This window comes from Pantherophis guttatus, chromosome 5 (genome assembly GCF_059756535.1).
Source record: "Pantherophis guttatus breed Tessera chromosome 5, ASM5975653v1, whole genome shotgun sequence".
Classification (NCBI taxonomy): Eukaryota; Metazoa; Chordata; class Lepidosauria; order Squamata; family Colubridae; genus Pantherophis; species Pantherophis guttatus.
The window spans coordinates 99,048,331-99,060,555 of record NC_142067.1 but is presented as its reverse complement, the minus strand read 5'-3'; the positions used below and the strand labels follow the sequence as shown (position 1 = coordinate 99,060,555).

Sequence of the window (12,225 nt, the reverse complement as noted above, 5' to 3'; positions counted from 1 at the left end):
GCAAGTTGCTGCTTTCAGATACGTTCACATCCCAGGTCTGAAAATTCTACTGGAGCTGGCTTATTTAAGATTCTAAGATCTGGGCTTGCTTTGGTGATCGATCCATTTCTTTTGCAGAAGCCTGCTTCTCACTGAGAAGGGAAGTATGTTCTCAGATGAGTTTATTGGTGAGGGTTGGCACTGTGTGAAGAAACTAACTGACCCCCTGCACAAAGATGAATGGGAGAAACATGTAATCAAGTGTTTACATACCTATCACCTATTTTTAATGGAATTTGCTAAGCGCTTTAGACTAATCAAGCTAAGATTTTTTTTTTCACCCATTCAGTTGCTTTTAGAAACCAAGATGCTATTTTCTTTTTTTTTCATAACAAGCTGACACCTTCCCGTCCCCCAATGAAAAACTATTAGGGCTGTGCAAAACATTCCAAAGAAATATATTGAAGCTGTGGCAGCTTGCATGAAGACTCCTTTTCAGATTGTTAAAGCAGCTGCGTCATCTGTAAGGCTTGTTCTCTTGGTTATCTGCTTTTGATTGCCTATGTGTGCCCAGACCAGGGATGGGTTCTAAATTTTTTTACTACCGGTTCTGTGGGCGTGGCTTATTTTGTGGGTGTGGCTTGATGGTCATGTGACAATTCTTTAGGATTTAGCGGAGGTACTGGTCTACCAGGCTTTTAACTGCTTGCAGAGCTGTACATCTACCCATGTATTTTTGCAGGCACTGGTCTACCCATTTATTTTTGCAGGCACCGGTCTACTCATTTGTTTTTGCAGGGGTCTACCACCAAACTGCCTTTTACCACTGATCAGCTGTAGGGTGGTCCTTTGAAGCCTCATGGCAGGAGTTTAAAGAGTTTTTTTCCTTATAGCCCATCAGCTGGGACTCAGGATGCAGCAATAGATTGGGGATGGGGCCAAATAAAAGGTAATAACAACGCGGGGGGTGGGGTGGGCCGGAGGGGCAGAACCGGTTCGGTGATATCATATCGTCACCGCTATCAGCTCGGCGGAACCCACCACTGGCCCAGACAGCCACTTTGTTCAATATCTTCTGTCATTTTGCTGACATTTCTTTGCAACCTCCTGAAAAAGCTGTTATGTGGATTAGGGTTTTTCTATGGAACCAAATGAGATGCAATAAAAGGATATGGACAGAATGAGGGTTCAACCATGGTCCCTCTTTTATCCAGCAGCTTCAGGATCCCCAAGAATTTCCATGAATGGAAGCTCTTCCTATTCTTGGAAAGGACAATCTAAGTTCAGTTTTATATATAAAATTATCAATGAAAAGACTACAATAAAAAAAAAGTCAAAGTAGTTCAAAAAATATCTTTTTTTCAAAGAATAACACTGCCAATATAAATAATGATTTTAAATTGTAATTTTATTACATTAAAATGATGCATAAGGACATTTCGGAGTGGTCACTGTAACATGACAATAAAAAAATAAACACACATAAAGGATAAAACAAATCTTTTTGTGACCCTTATAAGACCCAGCCTATTGTATAGAAAATATCAGAAAAAACAAATTAGTGTCTGTCAAGATTGAGTTCAATAACTGGGCTTTTTCTAACATAAAGAAATCAGAAAAAAAAAATTCTGTTCAATAATGATTCAGAAGAGGTTTTTTGGAATGCATTTGAGCAAAGGCACAGAATCTCTTTAAAGCAGCTGTGTCTTTTAATGTGCCTCTTTAAAGCAGCTGCGTGTTTTCAGGTTCTTATAAAGATATACCTTAAATATCTGTGCATTGAAGGATGTATTTGAAATAAGTTTCAAAAGTTGCACATTTCTATTATTGCGTAACCTGAAATGGTCTGAAGAAAAGGCGGCTTCTTCTAAGGATGTCTCACATAGCAACAGTCTTCAGATACTCTACATTCAGGTTTGGGGCATTTCCAACACTGACAAAAGAGCTCTTGGAAACTCAGCTAAGAATCAATGCTTTCTTTTCATAGGCCAACAAAAATCTTTTCAGCTACTAACAGCCTCCACAAAACAGTTAAACGTGTATTTAATGAAAGGACATACCATTGACCTCAATGGTTATACAATATTTTCTCATTGTACTGCTGCAATAAAAGTGCTGGGAAATTTGATTCTGTCAATTATCACTGAAACCTTGGGGTCAAGCATTATGAGGAAGAAAATGAGCATCTCTAGAGAAAGCCCAGCTGCCCAGGTAAAAGAATATTCTGATTCTTTCTGTACCGTCCTAGTGATCAACCTGCAGGTCATCAGACATTCAACTCCATTCCTCTGGCTCCAGTTAACTTTCAAAACTTTGTGCCATGATTTTGTCATGGTTTCTAAACAAAGCTGGATGCATTAAACTTCTGGGAAACTCTGCAATGCACATATTTTATCTCTTCACTGCTCCCCAAACAAACCAAGAAAATTGGCTGAAATATGGCCCCTCATTGTCATGCTTCAAACATTATGGAAGGGAAGAAAAATCAAAATGTGGTTTCTGCCCACAGATTGCCTGCCCTGCCCTAGTGGATGCAAGATAACTTATGCAAAATTATACTTTATTATATCCAATATGATACTATTCAGCTTTGGTGGCATTGATTTCAGTGTAAGAATAGTGTATTGTGGGGTGCTGTCTTTTGGGCTGAAGACCAGTGTAAAACAGATAAAGTACTTAAAGGTAAGCAATCCAGCACTATAAAACGGACAATTCCTATTAAAGCAATTCTAACTGATGTAGTATTCTGAAGACTGGTACAACTGAGACACCGATTGTGGCAATTCCCTTTCCACATTTTGTTAATTCATGTAACATAAACAAGCCACTGGAAACAACATTTTATAAAATGCAGCCTTCTAGTAACTTGCATTTTCAATATTTTCAATAGGGTTGTTTTTTATAAATCCCAAATTAAACAGAATTGAGTTGAGGTTAATGCACAAGAACGTGTGATCTGGATGTGCTGTCCTCAGTAGTTCTTGAATCATCAGATGGAGAGTAAACAGTTCAAACATCTTCTTATTACTCCTGCAATATATTTTGAAAAATATACAATTAAAAAAGCCAGTTCAATTAACGTTTGATTCTGAAATTTCAAATTTCAACAATTAAAATAAACAGCATTTGCTATTATTCATACATATTTTATGTGGTCATTTTTAATAAAAATTTAAATTTATATACACTCTCAGCAACTCTAGATTTTTGTTTTTACAACCTGTAAAATAAATTTCATAGGATGCATGAAGGATACCTCTTTTAACTAAAATGACTCGTAGTTATAACACTATGATATCTGCAAGATGTGGTATTCATTATTGCAAAAAAGGGAGTAGAAAAATAGGCACAAACAAGTTAGAAAAACCATCAAAATCCATTATTTCTGTATTTTACTACTAAAGTATGCTTAGATTACATTACTGATCTTTACCCACTAACCCTCTTTCGCTAGCACCAATCTAAGTCTTTCTTTAGTGGTTTATAATTGGATCTACCCTATTTTATTTGGTTGATTGTTATCTAGTTCAGTTATTGCATCCATGTTTTTTCTATTCATTTTCCCACGAATCTCCCAAGCTATTGAAATCCTGGGTTGCGCCGATTCCAACAAACACATATCAATCCTGAGGAAAGTATTTTGAGGTTGGAAGGCTTACTTGATTTTTGAAAGTTTTTGAAGCAGAATGCTGAGTTTCTCCAGGAGCTGAATATCAAGATTAGAACTGCGAAGCAGCACTGAACAAGTCCGGAAAAAGAGTTCATTACTACAAGTTTCCAGAAAACGATTCAAATACCCTGCAAAATAAAGTGCTCAATAAATATAAGGAGCGCAGCAATCATAATCGGTGTGTATAATTGTAAGGCACGTTATATCCAAACACCTTCAATCTGGGGATTCAGCAATCTATCAAACTTTCTAAGTTCAAATTTCAGCAGATATTACAAAACTGATGATGTGTTGTATTAAGTGGTGTTGATTCAAGTTTTTGCTTGAAAATCATTAGACTCCATTCCAAAAGAATTTAAATTCTCAAAGAGCAAATCTCTCATGCCCTTAATTCATACATACAATTAGCTGGGGGGAGGGGGAAAGAAATGATATTACAGCAGAAGTAATTCTACAATTCTTTTCAAGTTTCATGATCCTTAATGAATACTGGAAAACATACTCTCTTGCTCAAAGTCTTTGAAAGAACAATGGTATGGTAACTCTATCTTTAATCCCTGTCCTTAAAGGGATGGTTTCTTAGAATATTTCATCACTATCTTGACCTGCCCAGCTCCACTTTGCTATGCAGATTTTGATATTTCAGCTGACGAAGAAGAGGCATGAAAAAGTTCCCATCCATGTGCCTCACTTTTGACTTTAGAACACTGACCCACTGTCCTGATCAGCAGTTCACCAGGACACATTTTACAAACCAGGTCAATGATAATTCATGAAAAACTTAATCCTAAAGGTTTAAAAAGTGTCTTTTATATTAATCTACGCATATGAAACATTCAAAAGCTTGAATGCCTCAGCTTTCTTAATAGTGGGAGAGATGGCTACCTTGTTTAGCACAGTTCTGGGTTACAACTGCTTTCTTTATGCAGTGCCTGTCTCCTCTCCTCCCACTAAACAAGCACAGAGCTGGTCTAACTGTTTGTTGTTTTGTTGGATTTCTGATATGTATTAAGTGGAAACTCATTTTAGTTCTGAGATTTCCCAACAGTATAAATAAGGCAAAAATACCAAAAAGATCAGTGTTTGCATATTCTTTGACACAGTCATCAATATGGTGGTATCCTTGTAACATTATTTTTAATGAAGGAAGGTTTTATTTCTTAAGGAACTAGCTGATGTTTCATTTTTAGCAGGAAATACGAAAATGCTCTTACTATTTGTTTCCATTTCCCCTCTTAAGCAGCTTGCAGCTATCAAATTTATTATGCTACAACAATATATATATGTCCTGCCTTTGTAAACAAAATGCTGAAAAAAAATGAGTGCAGTCCATCCTGTATAAAAGGAAAAATAAAATCCTATGAACAGGTAAGAGAAAAAGAAAGATTTTTGGCATTAAATATAGGAGCAATATTACAAACCTATTTATTTATATGCCACACACATGTACAACTGTAGATGGCTCATAATATATTCAGTAAAACACTATGAACATCAGTTGTCCTTTTTTTAGGCTTGCTCCAATCAATAAAGATTTTAAATATTAGCATGCAAAAGTCCCAATGACTAATGAGTTTATAAAGTGCTCTAAAGGTTTCTTATCCATGCAATTGATGGTTTCAATGTAAGTGTAGATTTTCAAAGGAAATAGATTTTCAAAGGAAATATCTACAGTCTAATATTTAGTCTATATGTACACTAAATATTGGATGTGAAAGCAAGATTCTTATTCTGCTTGTTTCCTTTGCTTCTGCTCTCCTATGTAGGGTTAAGAATATCTTCTCGATTATTTTTTTTTTGCCCCCAATTAAAAGGGTATTACCTGATTCATAATAAGACTCTTTGCCTATTCAATCTAGAAACCTCTGCTGCTCATTCTGTAGTAATAGAGATACCAATATACAAGGTACCTTAGAGTACCTTCCATTATTACAAGATTAAGTTAGGTCAGCATCCCATCATTATCAAGTCAGAACACTACAGAAATTAATTGAATATCTACAGAAATATCGCAAACAACTGAAGAAGAATCAGCAAAGATTCAAATGCACAGCCAATCTGGGGAATGACACATGGGCCAAAAGTAAAGGACAATCAGCAAGATGGGTGGAGTTAATTTAAAAAATGATGTGGGAGACCTAAAAGGTGAGTTTGGGAACTGATTATCCTGAATTATCTATCTATATGGCCCCTAAGAATCAACATAATCAGTCAATCAAATCCATTAAAAAAATCTTATCTAAATCATGCATGCCTACAGTCCATTGCTATTGCTGAATTTTTCCAAGTTTAGCTTTGGTTTTATTCATTGTTAGTGTTATTTCTGAATAAAGTTGCAGAGTTCAATCAAAGCCAACAGTACTTTAGTACATTCAGAGGGGTGAAATCCCAACGTGTGTGAGTTCAGACAACTCAGTTCTGTTTTGGACTATAAAGAGCAGCATTGCTTTAGTCATAGGCTGACCTCTGTCTTCAAATTCAATTTCAAATGTCTGCATAAGCGCACCAGCGTGCCTACCGTCCCTGTCCTACTGTGCCCATTTATTCGTACTCCTTTCCTGTGTTCATGTCCATGTTTATACTTATACCTGTTTTCTCGTACATGTTTGACAAACTAAATAATAAATAAATAAAATAAAAATAAATTAGGAGAAAAAGACAATCCAAACTTCTCAGAGAGAACGTTACAGACAGGATGAGAAAGGAAAGTCTGGGACAGGAAACCTTTTAAAAAAAAGTGTGCCGCTTATCCTATATAAGCTATAAAGTATTTTTTTTTTCATCTCTAACTTCAAATGCCTCTGTTTAAGATAAGTTTGCACTTGCCCTTTAAAAGAATAAAGGATGGGATGGATTAACCCTTGCAGCAGTGAACACAGCTAATGCGAAGGAGAAATCATACTCACAAAATCAAGAATTCAACTCTTAGCCTTTTAAAAAATTGTGGTAAGATTGTGTAGGTTTCTTTTCGTATAGGTGAGAAACAAAAAAGATGCATACCAGAGGTTTAATAATTAAGAGAATAATATCTCTGTAGCTACATGGTGTTTAGTTTTAATTCTAGGTAACTACACAGATTACAACTCTTTTAACCTTTCAACAAGAGCCACCCTGAATAAAAAGCAGCAGTTGAATTCTTGTTATCTGCTGAACCATTCGTCAGAGGCACTTTGAATTAGTTACAGATCTTAGCAGGTGAACTGCTTTTGGGTCTGAAAGATTATGCTGTTCATCTTCCAAAGAAGCAGACACAAGAGAATAAAATTATTTCCACCGAATTTCATTTACCCTAACCTTTCCTATTAGGATTTAGAATAGAAAGTCAAGTTGAAGCAAACCTTAAAGAGATAAAAGTCTCACAGAATCTCTTATTCTGAGAAACTTTAACACAAGTTTTATTCTCAGTTGTCCCTCCACAAAACAAACATACGGGCAAACTTTGAGGTAGCTCCAGTACTTCTCTTCTGAACAGAATATTTAAATTGCAAGGGTAAAAGTCAAGTCATAGGTGAAGAACTTATTTTTGATGAAGGTACAGTGCTTCAGGCACAATTTTGTGGAATGAAAGAGGGCTAGGCCAACTCTTCTCTTGTGTTTAATAATTTCACATATACTACCACTTAATGCCAAAATCTGGTAATATATAAAGCAAATCCTCTGTGGTAGATGTTTAGCAAAATGCTAAATTCAAAGCTACCACATGGATTTTTTTGTGTGCAATTGACATAAAAGAAACATAGTCCTGACAATGTATTAAGTGTCAAAACAGCTCACTTAACATTAGGAGGCTAAAGATAAAAAAAGACAATTATTTCCTGGTTAAGATAAAACAGCATAATCACTCTAGGCAGAAATTGTGGGATGAATCCTTAGCAGTGATTTATCTCTGAAAATCAAGCTGTCTTGTTTGTATAGGAATGCAGAGTTCTTTCTTTTAATTCCACTAACTGTGAGTTTTAAATGTAGCATGATTATTCTGTTTGGCTGGAGGCACATCTGGAGATCTTACTTAATTTGATGTTAAAATATGACCACAGAGACAGGAATCGTGGCGTTATGAAGAATGGAATCAACAGTTGCAGGACAAAAGTGTTTACACGTGAAAGGTTAAACAATTCAATCATCCAGGTATCAATTTAAAGAGCCTTGGTGGCACAGCAGACTAAAGCACTATTAAGTAACACCAGCTGCCTGCAATTACTGCAAGTTCAAATCTCACCAGGCTCAAGGTTGACTCAGCCTTCCATCTTTTCGAGGTAGGTAAAATGAGGACCCGGATTGTGGGGGCAATAAGCTGACTTTGTTTAAAAAAGAACACCGCTTTGGGGGGGGGGGGCAAAGCCCTACTAACAGGTATATACAAAAGTATGAAGGCTATTGCTTAACGCATTGTAAGCTGCTCTGAGTCTCCGGAGAAAGGGCGACATATAAATCGAATCAATCAATCAATCAATCAATCAATCAATCAATCAATCAATCAATCAATCAATCAATCAATCAATCAATCAATCAATCAATCAATCAATAAATAAATAAATAAATAAATTTAAGAAGCCATTAGTTATAATTCCAATAGAAGAAACAATCCACAAAACAATATGGTAAATAAAAACACTGTGTACGTGTTTATTTCTAGAGAGCTTACACATACTAAGTATTCAATCACCATTAGAAATCAGAAAGAATTTAAAGGCATCTTGTTACTAGAATTTGTATTTACATAAATAGGTCTATGCTGAGATCTCAGAGCTTGTTGAAAAGGCCAGCCCTACAATATTTAGTTGGACATTATGCTTCCATACATCACAATTTCATACACAAATATCCAATTGGCATAAGCCTTGAAATCCCTTCTATAAAGTATAAATGTTTTAAAAAGCATTCATTTTTAAAAACTAGCTGCCTATCATATTGAACTACAGGGGAAAACACATTTTCTTTTGCAGAATTTCCCATTCTGCCTAATAAAAATAATAGTAACCCTTCCCTTGCAATAATTACTGTGCAATTACCACAAAATCAATTATGGAGGGCATATAAAGCAAGATAAACAATGTAAAAAGTGTATGAAAAGAACGTTGATTACTTACTAGATTCTGTTGTCATCTGAAGTAAACTGTCAATGGCATTGGAAAGGAGGCCTTTCCTTGATATTCTTAGGTGAGTCAAAATTATGGGCACAGCTTGGTAGTCCAAAAACAAGGCTTTCCCTTCCTCTGTCTTCAGATCAATGCAAAGTGAATCAAAGGCTTGTGCCAAATAATCAGCTAAAAGATGTATTTAAATTTAAATATTACAGATGTACACCATTGTTTCTAGACATCCATACAGGCCATCACTAATGTGCATAAAATCCTCCACAATGTGCTGTATCAAAGTTTTTAAATTATACTGCTTACCAAACGGATTATTAAATGAATCTGTTTGCTCATTATGTGTGTCAAGCAGTACATTAAGAAAATTGACTCAAAGCAAATTACACTCACAAAATCCTGTTATGTTTTATTAACGACCTCAATAGCTATATAAACTTTATATTTACAGCATACCTAGGCTATTTTAAAATTAGAACCATCATATATAGCCATGATGGCGAACCTATGGCACGCGTGCCACAGGTGGCACGCAGAGCCCACTCTGCAGGCACGCCAGTCGTTGGCCCAGCCCAGATCTACCGTGCATATGTGCATGCCTCCTGCTGGCCAGCTAATATCTGGGTGTCTGCTGCGCATGCGCGGGGTGCATGGGGGGGACACATGCGTGCATGTGTGGGGGCATGGGGCGTATGCAAGGGGGTGCAGGTTGGTGCAGGAAGCTTTCCAGGCCCAAAATGGGGCACGGGGGTGGAGTGGGGCGCATGCACGGGGGGGAACGCATGCACAGGGGGCACTCGAATTGCATTTTGGGGGTTCTGGCACGTGTGTGTGCATTTGCATGCGTGCATGCACGCTTTGGGCACCCAACACCAAAAAGGTTAACCATCATTGATATATAGTAAAACAATCTTTGTCTACCCAAGGTGATGTTATTTAGTTACTATACAGCACAAAATTTTTTTGCTCTCTTCATAATGGAGAAAGTTTTGAAAGGCCAAATATTCCAAATTTTAGAACTGACCAAATGAAAAATTCATCTAATAAAGAAGTGGAACTCCAACTTCAGGAAAGCAACAAGGATTCTTCTATGACATACAGAATAGCATCAGCCCACATGGTCTCACATTTTAAGCCAACAGACTGTATGTGAAAAAATTTACAATCCCAGGGTAGGCATATTGGAAACTTTGCCTACTCTGAGTCCTTTCATAAAACAGTTGGATGAAAGAAGCCTTAACAATGTGACAGACAAAGATGACCTTACCCCAAACAAGCCACTCTCTACCATCCCCAAGCTTTTAATTTTTAATTTTCATTTTAAAAAATGTGCGAACATATGTCTAAACAAGCTAGAGCTGATGCTAGAAAATTTGGGACAGCAGGCCAATGTTTAATTTAGAATGTCTAAAGTACAGAATCAGGGAAGAAGCCAAAAACGAGAAGGACCTAACAGACCCTTTGCTAAATGCTTCTGGTTCACAGACCATTTAAAGCAATGTTTTTTAACTATGACAACATAAAGATATTTGGACTTCACTCCCAAGATTGCAGGCGAATTCTGGGAGTTGAAATCCAGACATCTTTGAGTTGCAAAGGTTGAAAACACTAAATTAAAGTGATCAATGTTTAGTAATCCTCATACGGGAACGGTTTTGGGAGGGTTGCCTTTAGGTTGTCCTTCTGCCTGAGAAAAAAAAGCCTGAGAACAAAATTGTAGATAGTGGAGCTTCAAAGATGAAAGAATATAGAAACTTTTTGTTGATTTCTTGTAGCATTATGATTATGATTCCATAGTCTATTTCTCTCCTTTCACCTTAACAACTAGGTTGCTCTCTATCAACATATAATAGTTTAAATATGCACCAGGATTTTCTGGTTTCTGTTTCAAGATGGCTGGTCCTCTGGAATGGATATAATAATGTAGGGGAAAAAATCAATAGCTGTTTAGATGGTTGAAAAATGCCAACACTCATCTACTCATGAAATTCATGACTATGAATTTTTCACTGGCCATTCAAACTTATTGCTGTACTGTGCTGTGCTGTTCACCTTCAGTGAAACAAAAATTCATCCATATAGAAACTTGCTAACATCAATCTGAATATTAAAAGAAAAATAGAAATAACAGCAAAATGTTATCTTTTTTTATAATAAGTAAATAAATAAATTACCATGGTGCTCAATGTAGATTACTAGTATGTTTAAATCAATACCCTAAAACAGTAGATAGGTAACTCTACTCCCAATAAATTTTTCACTAAAAAACTTTGGCATCTTAATGCAAGCTATACTTTTTTTTGGATATATTTCAAATACCGTAATATGTATGTAGGTTAATAATGTAATAGTATTTTCTTGCAAGATTATATAACTCAGAAACTGCAAAACCTTACTTAGAGTGCCCCCTACTGTATCTTTAAAGCAACAAGTTATTTACTAATTATGTATCAGTACATTTAATTTAATTTGTAATGAATGCACATTTCACAATTTCGTCTAAGAAAGGAATTTTGACTTATTGTAAGGCTTCCCTTTTCCTATGATGGATTGAAGGCATCCTTCACTGCTCATTCTTGCTTTAACAGGCAGGATCATGGAGACCTTACATACATCTGTGGGAGGACTGACTCACTTCCAGTTCTGCACTTGAAAAGCAGAGAACTGCATCATAAATATAACCTAAGAGGAGACAGTGAAAATATTCCCATTCCGCATCCTCTAATCATTCTATAAGCAACACTCCCTTGACCACACTCTCCATCTACCATACAGAAAGCTGGCTTCAGTAAGTAATAGTCTCATTCTGCTTCAGTGAGTTATAATAAAGCATCCTGCATTAAGAGCACGACGAGTGACTGAAGGAGGAATGGACAACCAAATGAAGGATCTTCTGACATTGGATCACATGAAACAAAAGTAGCTAAGTGAATAAAAGATAAATCATATGGCCAGTTAGATACCAACACATGGCTCCCAAAGAACTATTGTTGGAAAAAGTACTGAAATCTGTGACACCCAATGGATCAACAGCCAGCAGAGGCTTTCAGCCATAGCAGCTCACTGGGTAATCTCTCAGACCAATCTAGACTGGGAGGAGAGAGCATTATGCCCGAGGTAAAGGTGGGATAGAAATCTAAAAAACAAATAAGCCAGAATGACATAACCCTTAATTCATCTACAAATGACTGCTATATCACCTCCCAAGCTATGTTTATTGAAGAAAAGAAACAAAATATAATCTGAAGATTCGTGATTCTAAGGCATTAATCTGAGTTATATTTGATGAAATTGTTGAAGAGAGCTGAGAGATTATTTAAGCATGAAATGTAGGTTCCATGATGGAAACCTGTGACTTACATATGTGAGGTTCCTACAAAAACCTCTTTGGAAGAATTACAGGATTTAAAAAAAAAAAACCCTTTCAAACAACCTTTCAAGGTAAACCAGCTCAAAAAACATACACGGGAAGGATTTCAGGAA

General features: G+C 36.3%; 1 protein-coding gene across 6 annotated transcripts in view; it reads right to left on the bottom strand.

Annotated features, from left to right (window-relative positions):
• Positions 1-1,369: 1,369 nt before the first annotated feature.
• CCDC138 (coiled-coil domain containing 138) overlaps positions 1,370-12,225 on the bottom strand; it is a 28,731-nt gene continuing 17,875 nt past the window's right edge. For 4 of the 6 annotated variants that reach the window (XM_087895376.1, XM_087895377.1, XM_087895380.1 and 1 more), the window contains 3 exons: positions 8,740-8,916; positions 3,639-3,777; positions 1,370-3,009 (listed from right to left, as the gene is read on the bottom strand). In XM_087895376.1, coding sequence (XP_087751502.1) covers positions 2,838-3,009; positions 3,639-3,777; positions 8,740-8,916 — 488 coding nt within the window. In that variant the 3' untranslated portion in view covers positions 1,370-2,837. The remainder of the gene's footprint in view (positions 3,010-3,638; positions 3,778-8,739; positions 8,917-12,225) is intronic. The other 2 variants (XM_087895379.1, XM_087895381.1) reach the window with 1 other exon arrangement.